The sequence below is a fragment of the Vidua macroura genome, chromosome 14, assembly GCF_024509145.1.
Source record: "Vidua macroura isolate BioBank_ID:100142 chromosome 14, ASM2450914v1, whole genome shotgun sequence".
Lineage (NCBI taxonomy): Eukaryota > Metazoa > Chordata > Aves > Passeriformes > Viduidae > Vidua > Vidua macroura.
The window spans coordinates 6,256,276-6,278,048 of NC_071584.1; the positions used below are offsets into that span (position 1 = coordinate 6,256,276).

Sequence of the window (21,773 nt, forward strand, 5' to 3'; positions counted from 1 at the left end):
TCCTCTCCTCCATGAATAAGACCTCAGGATTTTAAGCTCTTGAAAGTTTAAAATCTTCTTGTGCCTGTCAGTCACTTCCCCACCACCCTCAGGAAACCTCAGTGAGGTAGGGCATGAGCTGCAGTCACAAGAAGGACCTGGTTGAGGTCACCAGAGGGACCCATTCGAAGGACCTGGTTGAGGTCACCAGAGGGACCCATTCTAGCTGGATTTCTCTGAATTAAAGCCTTCCAGGGGAAGAGAAGTAATTAGAAGCATTTCTAGTTGGCTGATAGCATGGTAATTGGAAACTGAAGTCAGGGGGAAAAAACAAGATCTCCAATGGGAACTGGAAAAACCTCAACACAGAGAGCTGGGCCAGGTCCCAGCTGACACAGCCAGTGGCTGGGGGCTGCCTCTGTACCTGCAGCTTTGGGAAGAGTGTGCACCACCTCAGTGCTGTTCTCTCAGAAAAGCCATCTTTCATGACCCTGTCTCATGGATGGTGTTTTGGGACACTGGTGGACCGGTCTCCATCACTGCCTACCTTTTTTCCAGAGAGTGAGGAGGAGTATTTCCCTCTCCAAAACTCCCCAGACCCCAGCAGTTGCCCTCAATTGTGCTATTTTCCTGTTGCTGTGAAGCCCAGACTGATCTCTCCAGTCTGCAGGGGCATTCACCCCAGGAGTGTCCCCTGATGACCCCAGCCAAGGAGTCCAGGATTACATGAGCCACCTGCAGCTCACAGACACAGCCTCCAGAAGGAGGAACTGCATGGCCAGGTTCTGGGATGAAGGGGAGAGGCTCCTCCAAATGCCAGCAAGGTCAAATACTGCTCCAGCAAGGAAGCTCTCAGCAGCAGAGGATAAGCCTTGTCACTGGCTGAGTCCTGTCTCCAGGGACCAGAGCATGCACTGAGAATCAGCTTGGGATGCCTAGATGCCCAAAGGCTTTGTCACTGCCCTCTTGCTGCCATGAAATGTGAAAGGAGCAGAAGACACGTGGTAGCCCTCAGGTAGGAAGATCATGCAAAAAAAAAAGCATGGATCCACGTGTTTTGTCCAAATCTTGGCCTCATGTTTTCTTCTGATCAATTTCCAAACCCAACCGGATCCAGGGTTAACCTGCCCAGCCTTCCACAGCACTTCCCACTGGCACAGCACACCACAGTGAACAGCAGAGCTTCTGAAAAGCCAGACCTTGTGCTGGTCAGCAAGGAGAAGTGCCAAGTCCTGCCTCCAGGGAGGAACAGCCCCGGGCACCCAGGACACATTGGGCTGACTATGAGCCAGTGATCCAGGCCAGCAGAGACTGCAGCTACAGCTTCAATTCTGCTAAATCTCAGAGGAGTTTCCACTGCAGGAAAGCCCCCGCCACTCCACAGCACCCTCCATGCCAGCAGCCTTCGTGCCTGGCTGACAGCACAGCAGAAAGGCATATTAAAATATAGTTTATTGCTATTCTTAGTTTATAAAAAACAACAAACCAAAACCAATTAGTAACAAACCTAGTCCCCAACCCCAGCACTATCTGAGGCAGGCTTGCGAGGACACACCTTTAGTGCAAAGAGGAAAGTGGCAGTGAGGGCTGAGGGGGCTCTGCTCGCTTCAGGTCCCACAGAACCCACCATGCCCACTGTACAGTATTGATTTGCCCTGGCACTGGTTAGGGAGGGCTGGCCAAATTCTCAAGGTCTGGTGGGAGTCCTGGGGGAGCTGGAAGTGTCAGAGGGGGAACATGGGATGTCATGGCTGTGCAGAGCAGCTTTGACGCCTCATGTCAGCGACACAGGATGTGAAGGCATGCTGAGCCGAGGGGCACTGCCCACACCTTTCCACAGACACAGCACTTTGCCAAACAGCTGCTGTCTGTTCTCCTGGGCTTCCCAGTGTAGAAACTAAATGTGTGTCCTACCCTGTGGCTGCTCCCAGCCTCAGGTGCCAGAAGTGTTGGTGGGAACTAGGGGGTATGGAGCTAGAGCATGGCTGCACCCTCTGCAGGGCTCTGCAAGGCACAGAGGCTTCTGAGCTGGGAGGAGCCATGCGGGACCTTGCAGCCAGCAGCACGTGGCCCTGGGTGCTGGCAATCATGGGAGGGATGCCCTGATCCTCAGCCCTTCATCCTCAGGCCCTTTGCAGATCCCCCAACCCTTTGTTTCCTCCCATAGCTGCTCCTGGCACTCTTGCACCAGGCATCACCCCCAACACCCACCTTACCCCCATGTCCTTTGGGGAGTGAGACCCATGTCACAGCCCTCAACAGGGAGCACAGTTTTTCACTGTGATGAGCTGCCAAGGCAAAGCCTTTGCATATCTTCAGAGGGAGCTGATGTCTTGGAAGAGAGGGCTGCCCAAATGCCAGCCCCAGGTGCTGAGCAGGTTGGCAGCAGGCAAATACAAACAGCTCCAGCCGAGGGGAAGCACTGGGATCCCACGACAAGCACAGGATGGCTGGGACCACACAGGGCTGACAGATGGGGATGGGGAGGCTGGGCTGGCCTAGCCATTTGGGGATGTCATCTCTTGATGAGAAAGCGCTACTGCAGGAGGCTAGTGCTCAGCTTTTCCCATGACACACAGTCACAGGCTGTGAGAAACATTTTCGGGGAGTAGGGATGCGGCTACATCCAGATGGGAGCAGTGTATACATGTGGTCAGCACTCCTGGTGCCCAGGGGTTGCAGCCAGCAGTGCAGAAGGAGGAGGCAGTGGCAGGGGCTGTGAAGCAAGGTGCTGTTTCTGAAAGCGAATGTTGTAACCCTCTCCAGTCTCTCCATCGGCCGGTTTTGGTTGTGTCAGGACTGCAGAGTAGGAGGGCTCAGCCAGGGCAATGCTGCCAGCCCACCCCACCCTATGGTTAGGTCATCTTCCTGGCAACGCTGGCGTACGTGTGCTCGATCTCCTCGTCTGCAGGACAGGTGTGGTTGAATTCATCACAGGCGTAGGCGTTGTTGAGGTACCGCCAGACGCCCGTCATGTCCTCTGGGATCTCGAAGTCACGGTACTTTTTGGCTGCAATCTAGAGGAGAGTGAAGGAGGAGAGGCTGAAACTTCCAAGACCTGGAGGACACTCACTCTCTGGCTTTGGCAGGGGGACTCCCTGTCCACTCCCCTTGGAGCAGGTGCCCCCCTGCCCTGGCCCTGGGGGGCAGTGCCATTACCTTGATGATATGCAGCTTGGGCAGGAGGTTGCAATCAGCCAGAGTCAGATGGTCTCCATCCAGGAATTTCCTCTTGGAGATGGTGATGTGCTCCACACTGTCCTGGTCAATCTCCTCTGGGAGAGGAGTGTTCAGGTAAATATCCAGGCGCTGAAACTCCCGCAGCAGGGCCTTCTCAAAATCTGGGAGGATGGGAAAGCAAGAGTAGTGAGTGTGTACCCTGGACTCCCAGGCAAGCATTAGGCTGTGCTCGGCTGGCTGAGCCTCCCACAGGTTTTGCAGAGAGGGCAAAAGCCCTCAGGGCCACACCATAGGGACACAACATTGACCCTGGCCAGTCTCTGTTCCCAGGGGACTACAGCAGCACCACGCTATGCTCTGCTGTTATCCCTGTGGAGGGAGCAGAGAACTGCCTTTATCCTTCCCCTCTGCCCCTCTACTTCCCAAGGAGGCTTTGGTGAGGCAGGTAGCAGGAACCTTAACCCGATGGCAGGATTTGCCAGCAGACAAAAGCATTTGTCCTGCTGCAGCGTGGTTCACTAGAGTCCAGCAACCCGCAATCCTTACTGATATTTGCTTCTTTGCGCGGGTTCTTGATGTATGCCGAGAACTTGGCAAAGATGTCGCTGCCCACATCAAAGGACTCCTTGTACTTGGGGCTCAGGTGTGGATACCTTGAAAAAGACATTTATGTCAGTGCAGGCAGGGATGGAGCAGGGATGGAGCAGGGATGGAGCAGGGATACAGCGGTGTCAGTTCCCGGGCCATAGAGCCCAGGGCTGCTACTGGAGGATGCAGTGGATGTTCATCTGGCTGTGGGAGAGTCATGATGATGTAAATCACTGCAGCTGCCACCCTGTGAGCTGTGTCTTCTATCCTGGGTATTTGCCAGGAGACAATCTCAGGGCAGATACTCCACAGTTTGGGGACACTGGTGACAACAGAACCCCAGAGCAGAGCTCTTCCTTCAGGCAGTTCTGGCCCAGCCCAGAGAAAGCACATTGGCACAGAGGGGTGTCAGGAAGCCAGAAACTTCCATGACTTCCTCAGGAACTGTCTTCTGTTTGCTGACATGTTCCAGGGTGTGCTGCAAGGGCAGACACATTCAAGGAGGCAAGTGACAAATGCACTTGAGCTTCCTCTGCAGCAGTGGGGGGGGGGGAGGGGGGGGCGCTGCAGCCACACAGGGCATGGGAGAGGCTGGTTTGGGGAGCTCCCCAGTGAGCTCAGGGAAGACCACCCCCTAGCCACCCTATGGGCCACCTGCATTGCTACTGTCAAGCCAAGGGCATTTGCTTTCATTCAGCTGAGTGTACAGAATATAAACAAGCAATGGGGTCTCGCATTCCCCTCTACCTCAACACCAGCTGCCACAGCCAGTGGCAAACACACCAGTGCCAGAGTTCCTGCAGGGACCTCCCCATGGTCCCCCTCTGCCCCCAGAGTGGGGGTGCAAGGGCTGGTGCATTTCCTCCCACTCTTTTCCATTCCTGTTGTCCCCATGCCCTCCCCAGTGGACCCAGCCCCTCAGCATCAAAGGGCCTGCCCTGCAGAGCAGGCTCAGGGGCTGAGGGGGCATCCGCCTGCCTGGGCAGCCCTGGAGCACCTCCTGGCACCCTGCCTCGGTTCCCCAATCTGCCAAGCCCTGGACAACACTGTGACAGGCCCCAAAACAGGGAAGGAGTGAGTTTGCAGTTACGTGGGTGGACACAGGGTCTGCTCCAGGAACTCCTCAATCTTGATGAAGTCTGTTTTCAGCTCCTTGTTGAACAGCAAGAAGGGAGGGTTGGTGCCCGGTGCTAAATCTTTCAACTCTTCAGGTTTCCTGGAGCAGAGAGAACAAGCTGCCTCAGAGCCTGTAGCACATCTGCCTCCACCAGTCCCCGAGGAAAGTGGCCACAGCAGAGGTGGGGGCTAGGAGGGAGCACAGGACTAGGAACATTCCCAGCTCTGCTGACTTCAGGGAGCTGACAAGTGTTCCCCAGCCTCTGGATCTGCCCAGTGGTACCTTCAAGTCATCCACACATCCAGCAGGACAGGGAGTCCCTGGAACACGCACATTGGCAGGTGGCCCAAGTCCGTGCTAGCCCACACTTGCCCCCCAAGTGAGGAGGGCAGTTTGTGGGCAGCAATTGTTCCTGTGCAGTGACACACAGGCTACAGAGCAGGCAGGGGGAAGTGCTGATGGGGGAGCTGAGCAGGGCGTGTCTCACCCCATTGCTGGCCCAGGGCTTCAGTGCCACCTCACCTGGTCATGTCCACCGTGGTGACATTGAACTTGACCCCTTTGAGCCAGAGCACCATGAAGAGGCGCTGACAGAAGGGGCAGTTTCCAATGTTTTCTCCATCCAGACCAGCCTGCCAGGAAAGCAGAAAAATGAAGCTTTAACCCTTACACAGATCGGATGCCCGGAGCTGAAGAGCCACTGTGTACAGCACGCTGCAGGGAGCCCCTCCCAACTCCGGGGGGGCTCAGCTGTACGACCCACCCTGAGCCATGGCCCTGAGGGCCACCAAGAGCACACTCGGGATGCCAGGGGTCGGATCTTTCCCTGAAATGTGAGATAAAGCCAGGAAGAAGTGGAGAAGGAGGCAGGGAGAGAAAGTGATTGCTAATGGATGGGGAGGAAGGGAGGGTCCGCTTGGCCAGGAGGCCAGTCTGGAGACATGGGGGAAGGAAAATGAGCTCATGTTTGCCAGGAAAAGAGCAATTTGTTTTCCTGTGCTGGTCATGTCTGTCTCCGGTGCGTGTGTGTTTAACGACCCCAGGCACAATGTCCCCAGGCCAAGAACCACCCAGCAGCCTGCCCCAGGCTGGGCGCAGGAGGGCTGTGCCAAAGAGAATTTGTGCTGGCATCCCACATGGCACTGGGAGGAAACAGGGATGACTGTCAGCTGCTAAAGGAACCCCTTGCAGCCCCTCTGCATAAGCACAGCCACAGGCAGAGTGAAGCACATTTCCTTGCTATGTAGCAGCTGGAAATATCCTTTGCAAAAACCCTGAAACACCTTATGAGGAGTTTGGTAAGGGGATGTGGCAGGTTCTCCCGTTCACAAAAACTGGCTGCGATGCTGCTGAGAGACTGAGGTTGTGCTGTGGTAAGAGGTAAAATGGCTCACAGGAAACTCAGCCTCTTAAAGAGAATTACCAGGTTCCTAAGCTGCATGTGAACCGTGGTGCTTATGTGGCCACCCTGCCCTGGCAGGGAGGAGCAGCACAGCTCATGCCAGCCCCATCACAGAAGGATGCTGCTCCTCTGGAGCAGTGTGTGGTGGGACATAAGTCTTAGTGGGACAGCTCTATGCTAACCTTTGATATCTGACAGTGAGCTGAAATCCTGAGGCTAAGCAGAAGGTGATGAGATTTAAGAGGATCTGGCAGAGTCAAGTAGCAGCAACAACCTCCAGGGTGGGCAGTTGGACATGGCTCCAGAGCTCACACCTCTTTTGGGACCCAAAGACAGGATGGCTGAGGAGACAGAGACCTGTGCCTGGTTCTCCTGGGCTGGAGGTAGGTGCTACAATTCACCACAGACACCCAAAAAACTGTGGAATCTGGAGTGAAAAGCTTCTTTAGGAAGAGAAGACTGACATCAAACTCACCTTAAGGGGGACTGTAAAAGGATCAAAACAACCTTCCAATACTCGAGGTAGTAAGCTGGAGCAGGGGTTCTGTTTTTCCATCATGCTAAGAACATTTAGTCCTTCCAGAGGAACGAAAATTACTTTTAACAAGTATTTTTTATGCTCAACTGTCATGAAATTATGTCATGAAATCTGAGGAAGGAAATGGGAACTGAGAAATGTTGATTCCCTAGGACGTGCCCAACAGTAAAGCTGAATCTACACATGGGGCTGGTCAGTGTCTATTAATAACAAATACTCCCAGAGGGGCTACAGCTCAGGAACATCCTGTGTCATTAATAGCAAATAGGGCTTCTTTGGAAAGGGGTGAAACTGGGTCTCAGTCTTCCTTTGAAGGAGCTGGAGGGGAAAGTCAGAGAACAGTCTCGAGGCTGCCCATGGGCAAGAGCGCAGGGCATCTCTGCTCCCCCTCCCCAGCACCCCTGCCACCTATGACCCAAACTCTGGCCATGCTTTGGAGCATCTCCAGAATCAACAGCTCAGCAAATGCTTTTGTGGCTGCCTAGCAGGAGGACCAGTGCTTTCCTCCCTGCTCTCCCTGCCAGCTGCACCCTCGTCGACTTCCCTGGCCTGGCACAAGGCTGGGAATGAGAGGGTTTAATTTGTCCTGTTGTCCCCCAGGAGCTGCTGTGCTGAGCCATGGCAGCACAAAGCTCTGGTGGAGCCGCATCGGGACTGGGGTGGGGTGGGGGGTCAGGGGGTCGGTGAGGGGAGGAGTGCCTGTTGCTCGGGCTGCTCTGGGCACAGACTCTGATCACCTGCTTCAGGTGTTTCCATGCTTGTCTGGTAGCTCCAGTGCCTGAGCTGTTCAGGCTGGTCTTCCCCCTTATCTTTTAAATATAGAGAGGTGGGGAATTTTGGACTAGAGTGAAAAGAAAATCAAAATGGCTTCTGCAGGGAGAAAGAATCAAGCCCATACCAGGATGCTCAGAGCCAAAAGCTTTATCTGGAGGAATTAGAGGGGAGCTCCACCAGCACCCGGGCACTGCTGGGGGAGCATCAGGCTCTGTAAGGGCCTTGCTGGCAACCACTGGCCGTAGGGGGAGCCTCAGAAGAGACTTTCAGCCATCTGCCCTCCCTCCCTGGCAAACGTAGAGCAGCATGGAGTGGGGGGAGTCATTGCTCTTCACTTCCTTCCCCAAAGTGCCTCTGCTGCTCCTCCTGCTGCAGCAGGAACTGGGGTGGGGGCACAGACTGACATTCCTCAGTCTTTTGCCCTCAAATGATAGAGAAACCCAACGTGGACTTGCACAGAATCTTTAGGAGGGTTGCAGGCTTTTAGCCCCAACTTTCTGAGGCATCACTAGGCTGCACAGGGCATTGAAACCCCAAAGCTACTTTGCAGTTCCTGTGGTTTCCCCGTGGTGAAATAACCTTAAATGCAGTGGGAGGAGGGAACAGCTTTGCCTGCTTGGGACACTGCTAAATATTCAGCCCCCATGGGACCTGCCCCAACTCCTACAACCAACCTGAGAGCCAGGAAGCAGCTAAATGCCTGGTGGAGCTGCAGAGCAGAGCCTCCTTCCAGGCAGGGAGAGCCTCCCAGCCGACAAGACGATGCTCTTGCCAGGGACATGGCAGGGTGAGAAACTGCCAGCCCCTTGGGAACCACCCACCCCGACCTCAGGGTAAAGGGGGACTTGCTCTGCACCCTGTCCATCCTTACCATGGTAACTCCAGCATGTGCCAAAGTGAAAGGCAGGCAGCGTGCCCTGCCCTGCCCTGCCATGCCATGCCCTGCTGTACCAGTAGGTGCTTGTGGGACACCAGCTTTCCCCATGATTTTCTGCTGCCACTGGTCACAGCAGCAGCTGTGTCTGGGGCGTTCCCAGCCCAGGGAGGTGCTGAAGGCACAGGAAGGTGCCTGTCAGCAGCTAGAGCCACTGTGTCTTTGGTAAAGCTGGGTCCTGAGTGCTGGTACGGGCAGGCACAGCATCAACTTTTCTATGAACAGACAAGCCAGGACGGTTTTTTCACGCTAAATTACAGCACAGGGGAAGTCCTGATGCTGCTGCTGGTTTTCGGTTTCACTTCCCTCTGAAAACCCCCTAGAATGTGCTGCTGCCATTGCAGCCACCTCATGTACTGTTTTCCAGCCGTCCCAAGGAAAAATGTTAGGCAGAGAATTGAGGACAGATTACTTTTACCAAGAATACACTTGTCCAGATCCAGCTCAGCAAAGCTCAATGTCCATCAAGAAGTGCTGTGGCTACAATTTTGGCAAGGGAACGAGGGAGAACTCTCCTGTGAAGGCTCACATAATCCTTTCTAGCAAGTACGCCTAACTACTACCCAAGGAAGGCACCATTCAGTGCCTAGAACTGCTGGGTGCCTGTGCCAGGGAAGCCAGTGTCTCTGACCCAGTCCTTTTGGGCACCAAACTGCCCCAGGAGGAGAGCAATGAAGCCCATGGACCTGAGTGCCTATAGAGAAACCACCCTTAAAACCTCGATGAAGTGGCACAGAGAGGCATTGCCCCCTACTCATTGCCACTTGACAGTGTGTCCCGGGGCCCCCAGCATTGCTGTGGGCAGACACAGCTACCGGCCACAAGCTTTGGCTCCTCTCTTTGTGCACCGCCTGCAGCCGCTGCAGATATTTTGAACTTGAGTGTTAAAATATTCAAAGGAAAGGGTTCAGAAAATTGCCTAACAGGCTAAAAAACCAGAAACTGTTTCCAGCCAATACCCCTCGGTGATGCCGCCCCATCTCGCCCACATGTGGACTCCCACACCATTTCCCCAAGCCATCCATGCTTGTTTCGTAACTCTGCTCTCAGAAGAAGCTGAAGTGGCTGCTCCCAGCCCTCCTGCTTGCTGTCCCCAGGCTGGGGCTTGTCTTTTCTGGGTTTTGAGAGGCATGTGTGTTCCCACTCCTTCATCCTGCTGCTGCCAGCAGTGCCACTTCTCCGGGACACACAACCATCACAAGACCAGGGCATCTCTCAGACTGCTGAGTGTGACACCCCATAGTCCCCACACCACCGCGTGGTCCCCCCGTCTGCGCAACCGTTTAGCCAGCCCTTGTGGTGAGTGACACTGAAATTGGTACTCATCTCCAGTCTCACAGAACATGAAGACACCTGCACCCAGCTGGATCTTGGTGAGGGTGAGCCAAAGGGTCAGTGCCCCTCCCCCCCCCCCCCCCCGAGACCCACCTTCACGAACAGCTCGATCTCAGGCTCCTTGGTGGTGCTGTGCTGCCGACTGTCCATCCCAGCAGTGTGGGGAGGCACCACTGGCTGCACGCTGTTGTGGTGAGTCAGTCTCTGCAGAGCTCTGACAGGGGAAGGCTTTAAGAGGGCTGGTGCCTTGGGCCTCTTGGCTGGAGAGGCAAGGACTTACTTACTTACTCCGCAGAGGGCTGGAGCTCACACTTTCCTTCCCTTTGCAGAGAAGGGAGGAGCAATGGGGTGCGCCAGGACCCGTCAGCGATGGGAGGAAGCTACAGGGCCTCTCAGACGTGACTCAGCATGGCTCTATCTGGTCATATTCGGAGTCTATCGCACCCACCCAGGTGCTCCTCCAGTGCCTCCGAGCAGTAGGCTGGCATCCCCAGCACCTCTGGTGTCCACAGCACTGCTGCTATCTCTTCCCAGCTGGGAGCAGGGGTTTATAGAGGAAGTGTCTTGCCTGTTGCTCCTCCTGCTGCCCCAGTCTTGGCCCTTTGCCACTCTCCCATCCTCATGCTGGTGCCCTGTGCGCCAGGGCTTCTTTATCAATTTGGGGTGAACCTGGCTGACCTTTTCGCTGCCTCCTGCGGATGCATCATGACAGGCAGCCACCTGGAGGGAGGGTACAGCTCCTCTTCCAGCCCACCACCCTCGGGGGATCCCTGTGTGGGCTTGTCTGAGCACCCCTCACTGCAAGGAGCTGGGCTGCACACAGAGCAAGTGCTCAGGGAAGCTGAGTGGAGCAGTCTGGGCACATGTCCCTGACTTTCTGAAGCTGGAGCACAGCCCTTGGGTGGGAAGGATTGCAAAATCTTAAGCTAAGGCAGGAGACAGAAGATGCTGAAGCATGCCGGGGAGAAGCGGGGAACCCCAGAGTGCCCCTGGCAGCCGCCCAGCTATGTGGTGCTGGCAGGATGGTGGGATGGGATGTCTTCAGGGCTGACCTTCAGCAGGGCCCCATTCCTGGAACTGGGCTGTTTTGCAGGAAGGATGAACAGCTTGCTTTCCTCTCCAGGACGGGAGGGAACTTTTGCAGTCAGATCACCCTGGCTGCAGAGACAGCTTCCCAGCATACACGGGCTTAACTCTTAGGCAAGACCTGTCTCCCACCCCTAGACCACATAGCTGGTACCATTGCACAAAACAGGGATCCCCAATGCCTGACTCAGCTCGCCCCCCCCCAGCTTGGGTAAGCTCCACCTTTCCCCAGATAATCAAACCCTGATCAGACAGCAATCTCCCTCAAGGCAATTAGGATGGGAAATTATTTTGCAGACCCCTGGAGGAGACTCCCCAACAAAGATGTTTCCCCTGATCCTGCTACACAGCCCAGAGTGGTGCTAACAACTAGGGGTTGTGGGGGGGCGGGGCAATTTTTTTCTGCCCCATCAAAACTTCGGGAGAACTTGGAACACTACTTGATGGGACAGGACACTGACTAATACTCCCAAAATCAAGAGGTATGTATTGGTGGCACTGTGAGTGCCCCACAGGGCCGTGGCATTACCCTCATCACAAGCTCGATACCCAGCACGCAGCTCCCGCTGTGGACCCCAGGTGAGGTGTGCCAGTACTCACTGCTGCCACAGCCTCCCCAGCTACCCCTGCCTGGGCAATGCTGACCCCCTGGGAGCTGTGATGGCTCTTGGCACTGCCAGCTGCTGCTGTCTCTGCTGATCTCAGCCAGGTGCAGAGCCAGCAGCTGCAGTCCATGGCATTTCCCTCCAGCTGAAGCAGCAATCAGGCATTTAATCCTGCAGGTGGGAGGCACAGCATGGCACGGTGCCCTCACTCACAAAGTGCCAGTACCTGGCCCCACAGAGGCTGTGGGGCAGAAATGTGGCAGCAGAGAGGTCCTTTCCCACACTGTTGGGTGCAGGGTGTTTGTCTTTCCTGCAGGAACAGCCGCCTGGGAGGCAGTTCAGGGAGCCTTTCCCTTCCTCCTCACAGAGTGAATGGCCGGACATTTGCCGAGATTGAGATTACAGCACACATTTATCTGGATTTCTGTCTCACCGTGTCTGGGAGAAAGCTCGGGGCACTTTGGAAACCTTGTCAAGCCCTGTTCCTCTGCCCAGGGGGAACAGAGGTGGGAGGGAAGAGGCTGCCAGTTTCTCTGCCAGCTATGGGATGCCAAGGCACGGCTCACCTCTAACAGGGTGGCCTGGGGGAAGTGTTTCTGTGCTGAGAGTGACCCAGCTGTCCCGAGCAGCCTCTGGCCCTGGGCAGCAGGCTAAGAGTGAGGGCACATGTGCCCGCCGAGCCTCGGGACTTCGGCAGGGCAGAGAAGCGAGCCATTGTCCCGACGCAGGGTCAGCCCCGCGGGCACCACCCGCCGCCGAGGCCCCGGCTGGTGCCAGCTGCCGGGTGGGACACAGCGGCTGTGCCATGGCCAGGCTGCTCCGGCCGGCGGTAACCGTGGTGCTCCTCTGCTTTGCTGCGCGTCTGGAGGCCAGCCCGGAGCTGTCCGGTGAGTCAGGGTGAAGGCGGGGAGGAGGGGGATGCCGAGAACCGCGCTGGTATGATGGGAGGGCAAAGCGACAGCAGTTTGGTGGGGTAGGGACAATGAGGTATAAACCATGGCAGGCCAGAGTGAGTTTCCCCAGAATGCTGGGATTTCTTTATCTCCACATAGGGCTGCTCTCTGAAAACGCAGTGCACACATCCCACAGCCCTGGTGTGCATGAGAGTGGCTTCCCAGCTCTGCTGTGCTCTCTTGGATAGTTTGCAGGCAGAAATGCAAAGAAACAAATATCAAGCCAGCCCCTGAGCTTTGCTGAGCATCCCCTCAGCCACGATGCTCATGTCCTCGGTGCTGGGCAGTGTGTAGAGCTGAAGGAGCACCCAGGGCTGCCCTGCCAGCCTTCCCTGCTCTGAGAAGGGGAGGGGGAAGAGTTGGGTTGAAGCTGTACCTGGTCCCTAGACGGAGCTGGTGGCTGTGCCCCAGCTAGAGCCACTCGTGAGCCGGGGTGCTGCAGGGTCCCCTGCCACAAGATACAGCATGGGCCAGAAGCTCTCCCCAGGGCCATGCCGGTGATGCTTATAGATGTAGACAAGGCACAAATTTGGGATCCCTTCTGTCCCAGCTCTTTGAACAGTCAGGACAGGTGCAGGCGGGCTGGGCACCACGCATTCCCCAGGGATCATCTGGAAACAGCCAGGCACAGCTTCCATCTGCTCAGCCGAGCCCAGGTGGGTGACAGCCTGAGGCTGCAGGGTGCGCTGTAGTGAGGAGGATGTGGTTTCATCTGGGCAGAGCTAATGGCACAACCACCGCACCGGAGACTGAGTCAGCTGTACTGGCACGAATCACAGTCTGCCTACAGCCTCCTTGACATGGCTCCACCCAAAAAAACATCTTCACAACTGCTCACTGGCCAAAAAGAGTGTGATGGAGAAACCTCTGCACCCATGGCAATGTTTCAGCCTCAGTTTTAAAATACAAACCACTGGTGCCTACAGCCGGCATGACAGCAGAACAGGGTGGTTGCCTCAAGGCTGGATTTGGGGAAACCTATTTCTTCTCATATTTCTCCCCTGAGTTCCCTGCCATCCGTAGGATTTGTCTGAGCCCTCTGCATCCAAGGCTGCCCAGCAGCGGGGAGTTTAGGCAGCCCTACATCCAGCAGTGTTGGGTATAGGCAGGTGGGTTTGGAGTCAGTGCTAGGCAGAGGTCAAGGCCAGGGTGGCTCTGAAACCTTCAGGAGCATCTGACTGCTGCCAGGTGTGGGGTTGGCTGCACGTGTGGGACTGCTGCAGGGGATGCAGAGGAAGGGGATGGGGGCTGGCAGCCTGGACAGGGTCCTGTGCTGCTCACAGCCCCCAGAATCCAGTGATATGGGGCAACCAGAGGAGAGGTTTGTCCTGTCCCCTCTTCGTGAGCACTGCACTCCAAGGGTGTGATCCAGCTCTGTGCCATCCAAAGAGCATCTTTGCATCACACTGGAGCTTTGACCTGGCTAGAACACCTTGTCTACTACCATCTACCCTCCTGTACCTCTCCTTTTCTCTCTCCTCCAGCATGCAGAGAAGCAATCAAGGGCTTGCTTCTGGGATGCTGTGGCCACCCACTTGCTCATCCCAGCTTGTGAGCGATAATGCCAAGGGAGACATTAACTCCAGGCTGGAGGCAGCTCCCAGCTGCACCCGCTGACATCCCAGGGAGGGATGCTGACTGCAGATGCTGAGGGGTTAGTGGCAGCACTGAAGGTGAAAGGGGCCCTTTGTGTTGCTGAGCCTGGCACCAGTTTGCAGAGGGGGGTGGGGGAGCTAGTGCTCCCACCTTCTTGTCTTGATTTGGGGGAGTTTGACACACTGGGGTTTGGGGGAGAGGGTGCATGTCCTGCCCTGGGCCCCAGCACTGGCCTGGGGCTGAGGTGCAAGTTCCTCCATAGACCCCAGAGCTGGGGTCTGGGGTCTGTGATCTGCTCAGAAGCCCCACATTGCCCTGCTGCAATGTCCCAAGCCTCAAAATGATGCTTTCCCTTTGCTTTTGTTTTATTCAAAGATGTAAAGTGCTTCATTCAGGGCATTTTGTCAGCTTTTCTTGCTTCCTCAGCCTTCTCTAGCAGGTGGTACCTGCTCAGAGCACCTGGCAGCTTGAACAGCTCTTACTAAAACAGCTTCCATGCCCGCCCAGTACAGCCAATGCCAACTGGAGCCAATGCTGCATGTTAAGCCCTTAGAGAGACTGGACAGGACAGTCCCACTTTGTTGTCCCTTTTAGGGAAAACAACAGGGGCAGTAGTTTGGGACACGAACTAGGCAGGATTGAAAGAAAGAAGCATTCTGTGATGGGGATTCCAGGAGGGAAGGGCCAGTGCCCATTGAAAGGGTTGTGGGCCAGGAACAGTTTGCACCAACACACTGGGCTTCTTCAGCAGAGACCTGAGGCCAGCCGGGCTCAAGTGATGACTTTGTGGCTCACACTCATCCATACTGACCTAGCCAGCTGTGGGAGCTTGTAGCAGCCCCTGGACCCTTCTCTCATCCAACTCATGGCTCAACTTGTGACAGAGTGCATCCTCCTCACCCTGACTCCAGGGATCATCACCGGGGGACCATCTCTGGCTCACTCTTGTTCTCTTTTCACCATGACTCCATAACAAGCTTGATTTTTCCTAAACACTTGACAGCTTCTTACAGGATTTCCCCATCTTCTCTGGCTTGCTGTACTGCCTCCATCTTTCCTTTCCTGTTGCTAACCAGGTCAGGTATTCTGTGCTGCTTTCCAGGCTCCTGGCAGCAATGCTGTATGCAAGGTTTGCTACAGGCCCATCTTCTCTGCTGCTGTCCTGCTCTGATCTTGTTCACCCCATCAGTGCCTCATCTCAAGATATCCTCACTGCCACCAGCACTTGGGTGCCCAAGTGCCACCACTGCCGTGGCTCTGGTGTCTCCTCTGGACAATGCCACCCCTGCTTTCCCCTTCCAGGGTACCTGCGCAAGGTGCTGAGGAACCACACTGCCCACACCTGTGATGGAGAGCAGCTCCTCATCGTCTGCCCTCGCAAAACCACCATCAGCATCCTCGGGGCCTTCTATGGGCGTCGAGTGCCCAGCACCAACCTTTGCCCCAGCCCCGACAATGCCTCCCAGGAGAGCACCGAATGCACGTCTGCCACTGCCCACCTGGTAAGGGAGGGATCCCAGGGGCCAGGCTGCACAGCCCTCTGTCTCCACATCACTGAGCTGCCTGCTGGGGCTGGGGGGCTGCAGGCAATGAGGTTTCCATCAGCATAGGGATTACAGAATCATGGAATCAAAAAATCACAAACACTTCTTGAACTCTGTTAGGCTTGGTGTTGAGACCACTTCTCTGGGGAGCCTGTTCCAAACCACCCTCTGTGAGAGGAACCTTTTTCTAATAACCAGCCTAAACCTGCCCTGACACAACTTCAGCCCATTCCCTTGGGTCCTGTCACTGGTCACCACAGAGGAAAGATCAGTGCTTGCTCCTTTTCTTCCCTTCATGAGGAAATTGTAGACTGAAATGAGGACTCCCTCAGACTCCTCCAGGCTGAACAGGCCAAGTATCTTCAGCCAGTCCTCATAAGGCTTCCCCCCGAAGGCCCTTCACAGTATTTGTTGCCCTCCTTTGGACGCTAATAGTGTAATATCTTTCTTATATTACAGTGACCAAAACTACGCACAATATTCAAAGTGAGGCTGCCCCATGCAGAGCAGAGAGGTACAATCCCCTCCTTGACCTGGCTGAGCCTGATGCCCCCCCAGGACGAGGTTGGCTCTCCTGGCTGCCAGGGCACTGCTGACTAATATTCAGGTCGTTGTTGACGAGGACCCGCAGGTCCCTTGCTGCAGCACTGCTTTCAAACATCAAATTCCCCAGTTTGTCCATACACCCAGGGTTGCCCCTTCCCAGGTGCAGAATCCACCAGTTTCCCTTGCTGAATTTCCTATGGTTGGTGATTGCACAGTTCTCTAATTTCTTGAGGTCTCTCTGTGGGGCCTCTCTGCCTTCCACGGAGTCAACAATTCCTCACAGTTTTGTATCATCTGTGATTCACTGTGGGGCTCTTTTCCTAGACCGTTTTTGGAAGTTTTGGAAGGGTGGAAGAGATGTTCTGCCATGTGTTCCGGAGCAGAGCCTGGCAGGAGGCACTGCTGTGTCCTGAGATGGCTTTTGGAGCAATCCCACAGGAAGCAGCAGGCTCACAGAATGCCCTGGCATCTGGGGCTGGCTTCTGGGAGAGGGGCTCTGCCCAGGCTGTTGGGCCCATGAAGTGAGGCAGGACCCCCTGAGCTGCTGCACTCACCCCTGTGGCTGCATCCACTGGGGTTAGCACAGAGCTTGGCTCTTGCCCAGCCAGAAGCAGCAACCATCCGCGCTGGCAGCTCCCAGGGACTGGATCAGTGAAGTGGACCAGAGGGGCGCCTGTTTGATGGCAGCAGTTGGTGCAGGGGAAGGGTAGGAAAGCAGAGGCTGACATAAGAAAAGGGATGAAACCTCCTCAAAGCTGATGCCTAGGTCCCTCGATGGGAACATCGTTTCATATGCTGCTTTTCTAAGACCCTGTTCCAGCTCCTTGCTAGGGCCAGGGCAAACCTGCTGCAGAGCCAGTGGCTGCAACTGCCTACAAGAAAAGGGAATGAGCCAGTGCCCTGCTTAGGAGCTCACAGGGCTTTCCTGCCTGGTCCTGCTCCAACCATACATCCCCTTCTGGGATCCTGCATGTTCCAGGAGCTCTGCAAGCACCAAGCCAGACCATGCTGGCACAGCATGGTGGCTGGTCCCATGAGCCACCCTGCAAACGCAGGTCAGGGTCCCCCTCTCTGTAGGATGGAGAGTATGGCCTGGCACGGGTGCTTGGAAACTGAGGGGCAGGTCTGAGAGCAGGTCTGTATAACTCAGGTTCACACTAGGTAAACGGTGGGGTGGCCATGCTGGCACAGGGCTGGAATACCCGCTGCTGCTAAAGGAGCTGGGATTTCGGGAGGGCAGAGAGCGAAGCTGCTGCCAAGGCTCCACTCTAGGCAGCAACTGGGAGGAGAGATTGCTTGTGTTTCCTTAGTGAATTTCCCTTCTGGCAGCTAGTGAAGACCAAGTGGAGGCTCAGTCCTGAGCTGGGCGGGAGGGACAGGGACAGAGGAGGGGAAGAAGAGATAAGAAGGGGCTCCGTTTTGCGTGCTGGGATCCCCGGGCCTGGGTCACGAAGCGGTAACAAGGGAATAAACCTCTCCCTTCTGCCGGCAGCCTCTGCTCCGCTGCGGAGCTACTGCCGTGGGACTTGTGGGGGCAAAGAGGGGGACACAGGGGCAGGGAGTCCCACAGCCAGCCAAGGCCGGGCTACCCAGGGACTCCTGCCAGAGCCGAGGGCCCGGCGCGGCCACTCGCGGGCGGGCCGCGTGTGCAGGAGGGGAGAGGGGCCGCGGCCACTCGGCCACGGGCGGGGCCCGACCGGCCCGTGGGTGAGCCCTGCTCCCCACCTTGCGGCCGCGCGGGGACATTGCACGGACTGCGGGACGCGAGCTGGCGGCGTGTCAGTGGGATGGCACGGCATGGTACTGGGATGGGATGGGATGGGATGGTAGTGGGATGGCATGGTACTGGGATGGGATGGGATGGGATGGGATGGGATGGGATGGGATGGGATGGGATGGGATGGGATGGGATGGGATAGGATGGCATGGCATGGCATGGTACTGGGATGAGATGGGATGGGATGGCACGGCATGGTACTGGGATGGGATGGCACAGCATGGCATGGTACTGGGATGCCAGCACAGGTAGTAGCAGCTGTGTAGGGCACACAGCTCACTGTGGGTGCAGAGGGGAACTGGTTCAGGAACGGGCACTGGAATTGGGATGTCTGCATCAGGGGTGGCCAGGAGCAGCTATGGGACACTTGGGTGGGGTGAGAGGCCACTTCCCTGAGCATGGTGAAAGCACTGATGCACAGGAGGTGAGAACAGCCTCAGGACTTCTCACCCAACTCACACCTGTTGCACTCTCCCCTCCAGAAGCTGCTGGCTGAGTGCCAGGACCAGCAGTGGTGCCAGTTCTCAGTGCACAGCCAGGTCTTTGGGCCAGACCCATGCCCTGGGACACACAAGTATCTCATCGCTTCCTACAAGTGCCAGCCAGGTGAGGTGGAGCACGGTCTGGGCAATACTGCACGGGCTCTCCCTGACCTCAGCTGCTCAGAAAGGTGCAGGAAGGAGAGCATGGCTGCTCCTGCACCTCGCAGCCCTCTTTCAACCCTTCCCTTGGCCTAAGAGAGGTGATTCAGGATGCATTGGGGCACTCAGCAATGTCACTCCCTAGGGAACCATCGGGTCAAGACCGTGTGCGAGAATGACAAGCTCAGGCTGCAGTGTCGACCAAAGTCCATCCTGGCCATTTATTCTGCAAGTTATGGACGATTCCTGCGGGGCAAACCAGAATGTGATGCCTTGAACACTGGAGAACCCCATATAGGTATGCCAGAACGGTTTGAGACAGAAATGGGGCAGTAATCATGCACAGAGCATGGCACAAGTCTACCTCTGGGCTGTACCTGTGTCCCCTGGCCTCTGCTGGCTGATGCCCAGCAGGGAGGGGCAGGCAGCTCTGCCCATGGGTCCATGCCTCATGTCTCTGCAGAATGTGTGGCTCCAGACGCTCTGCGCAGGGTCTTCAAGAAGTGCCACCGCAAGGGGAACTGCACCGTGGCTGCTGACAAGGCCACCTTCGGGGACCCGTGCCTCCCCGGCATGAAGAAGCAGCTGCGAGTCTCTTACACCTGTGGTGAGAGCTCCCCACGGAGCCAGGGGCACAGGGGCCCCTGGTGGAGTGTCTGCTCTGCCTACCCCATGCCAGGCAGGCAGGGGCATGGGGCTCCCCAGGGAGGCAGGGGCTGCAGGGGAGGAGCAGGGGGGTGATGCTTGGTGTGTGCTCTCCTTGCAGTGCCCAAGCAGCTGCTGGAGGAGGTGGGCCCTGACACCTCGGACCCCTTCCTGCTCTCGGATTACATGCACGGTAATGTGGGGGGAGGAAGGTTACAGCACAAGCAGTGTGGCACCGTGTCTGTGCTCGGGTGAACCAGCCCTTCCATGGTTTGTCTGCATGCCTGGTACCAACTCCAGCCTAGCATCCCTGTCCCATGGTGGAAGCCATCCCTTGGTCAGTGCCCATTCTGAGGGGATGGAGATGGCATCTGCTGCGAGCAGGGGAGAGGAAGACACACAGGGTCATCCCTGTGGACAGCAGAGCACTTGTGCAGGAAGGATGGAGTGCAGTGTGGGGAAGGACAGGCAGGAGCAGGCAGCCGGGACACGGGGCAGAGAGCACCTCGTGCCTCAGCCTGCATCCCCTTGTCACTGCAGGTGGCTGGTACAAAGGGCCCAGGTTCTCCAGGCTCCGGGAAGACCGCATGATTTTTACTAGCTCTCTGGCAGCTTTTGCTCACCTTTGGGGTATGTGCCCTCCCTGGGTCTCATGCAGCACCTGGGGAAACAGGACAGGCTGGGGGGTGGCTGACATCCCGGATGGCCCCAGCTCAACCCAGGGCTCATCTCAGAGGCAGCCAGGCCCCAAACCTCTCCAGCAGGGCCAACAGGCACACAAAGGAGCAGGGCACCAAGCACCCATGCTGGGTTTGGGGTGGACAGGTAGGGCGGGAACTCAGAGGCGGAACGAGCCTCAAAGTCTCACAGCATCAAGAGTCACGGTGTGGCTACAGTCCTGCCTGTGGACCTTCCTTTTCCAACAGGCCAGATTATCCACTGAGGCTTTTCCTTCCTGCCCTATCTGCAGGCACTGATGGAGACCACCTCTCTGCAGGCAAAAATTTCCTTTGCCAGAGGAAATTACTCATTTAATTCCCCAAGGGATTATTCTTTCCCCTGCTCTGCCTACCCTGCATCCCAGTGGAGGTTTCCTTTGGGAAAAGGCCCATTTCAGGACTGGCGGGTGCTGATGAGGCTCTAAGTAATACTTCCATGATCACTGGGGCAGGATCTGTCCTGTCTCTGCAGCCTGAGTGGTGAGGGCATCCCTGCTCCCTTCCTCTTACTCCCATATGCCTGGCAGAGGGGCTTTGCAGGCACTGATACCCCACAGACTGCAGAGCAGTTTGTACCCTGGTGTCTTTCTTTCCTTCTCCCTTCAGGTGTCCCAGAGAAAGTTGCCCTCTACTTTCTTTGTGGAGTCTCAGGAGGCCTCATGCTGCTGCTGTGCATCATCAGCCCCAGAACAACCTTCCTCCAGGAGGTGGGGGAGGCTCTCAAAGACACAGAGCTGGGGAGCAGCTCAGAGCTGGGCAGGACCAAGCTGCGGGATGAGCAGGATGAAGATGTCCCTGATGACAGCTCCTCAGACTCCTCCTTCCGCCGCCTCACCCGCACCTACCGGGCCACTGACAGCATCTTCAGCCCTGAGCTGACGGCAGCTATGGAGGGAGCAATGGAGCACCAGGGCCACAGTGGGGAGGAGATCTGGATGCCCAAGGAGTCAAGCCCATATGCCATACACAAGATCAAATCGGCCACCAAATAAGAACTGGAAGAAAATGGCTGGAGGGCAGCAGAGGGGTGCAGGCTCAGTGGGATCCAACATCAGAGAGACGTAAGAGTTTGGGCTCCTTGGGGTGACTGGACATCCTGAGCAGCAGCAGGGTCTGGCAGCCCCAGTGTGTCCATCAGCCCACTGCTCCACCAGCATGGAAACCTCTAACCTGGGGGTGACATGCAGACCCTCGGTGTGATGAGGGGCTGTGTCATGGTTCTGTGGGCCATGGGCTCCTTTGCCACAGACGCCACTAACCCTAACCTAACCTCCCTGTTCTCAGCTTGCATTTTCTGGCTCTAGAGTTTAACCCTGATCAGCTGTGCCAAGCCCACCCTGAGCCCTTTGGGGCTGCTTGCTCCTATTCCTGCTTGGGTGCTAGCTTCCACTCCTGGTGCTGCAAACACACCCTGCACTCAGGCACTGTGTCAGCAGCAGAGAGGCAGGAATGGCCAGGACATAGGGAGAGGCAGGTGGAGTGGGTGTGCAAGCACAACAGGCATCACCAGCACAGCCCCACCATGGTGCATGCCATGCAGCCCTGCTGTGCCAAGGGAGCTACTCCCCAGGCTGGGGCCACTGGCAGTTCAGCACAACACAGGCTCTCACCTCCCTGCAAGCATTCAGGAGCTCTGTCACCCCGTGTTGCTCTATGCTTTCTTCTCTACTTTCCCCAGTGGCAGGAGAGCCCCAAGTTTTAACTTGCTGTGTTTTTTTTTTCCAGTCAATAAATGCAACAGCTCTTAGGCACAATATCTCTCCCTGACCCTGGTCATTAGTAATGAAAAGGGGGAAAAGGAAGAGGCAAAGCTC

At 56.3% G+C, this 21,773-nt stretch overlaps 2 protein-coding genes across 5 annotated transcripts; one reads left to right on the forward strand and one right to left on the reverse strand.

The window, feature by feature from the left end:
* Positions 1 to 1,412: 1,412 nt before the first annotated feature.
* On the reverse strand, positions 1,413 to 10,465 carry LOC128814489 (chloride intracellular channel protein 2-like). The gene is made up of 7 exons (XM_053990364.1): positions 10,136 to 10,465; positions 9,941 to 10,061; positions 5,387 to 5,496; positions 4,838 to 4,963; positions 3,706 to 3,812; positions 3,139 to 3,320; positions 1,413 to 2,996 (listed from the first exon to the last, which is right to left on the reverse strand). The coding sequence occupies exons 2-7, from the start codon at positions 9,995 to 9,997 to the stop codon at positions 2,835 to 2,837; spliced, it is 744 nt and encodes a 247-aa protein (XP_053846339.1). The 5' UTR covers positions 9,998 to 10,061; positions 10,136 to 10,465; the 3' UTR covers positions 1,413 to 2,834.
* A 1,732-nt stretch (positions 10,466 to 12,197) lies between these two features.
* Positions 12,198 to 21,715, forward strand: LOC128814487 (protein eva-1 homolog C-like). 4 transcript variants are annotated; one of them, XM_053990355.1, is made up of 8 exons: positions 12,198 to 12,425; positions 15,390 to 15,589; positions 18,437 to 18,560; positions 18,741 to 18,893; positions 19,059 to 19,199; positions 19,362 to 19,433; positions 19,781 to 19,870; positions 20,566 to 21,715. In XM_053990355.1, the coding sequence occupies exons 1-8, from the start codon at positions 12,344 to 12,346 to the stop codon at positions 20,949 to 20,951; spliced, it is 1,248 nt and encodes a 415-aa protein (XP_053846330.1). In that variant the 5' UTR covers positions 12,198 to 12,343; the 3' UTR covers positions 20,952 to 21,715. The 4 variants fall into 4 exon arrangements, with proteins under 4 accessions (XP_053846330.1, XP_053846329.1, XP_053846332.1 ...); XM_053990354.1 differs by having other exon boundaries at positions 12,201 to 12,425; positions 19,059 to 19,202; XM_053990357.1 differs by lacking the exon at positions 19,781 to 19,870 and having other exon boundaries at positions 12,202 to 12,425.
* Positions 21,716 to 21,773: the final 58 nt, after the last annotated feature.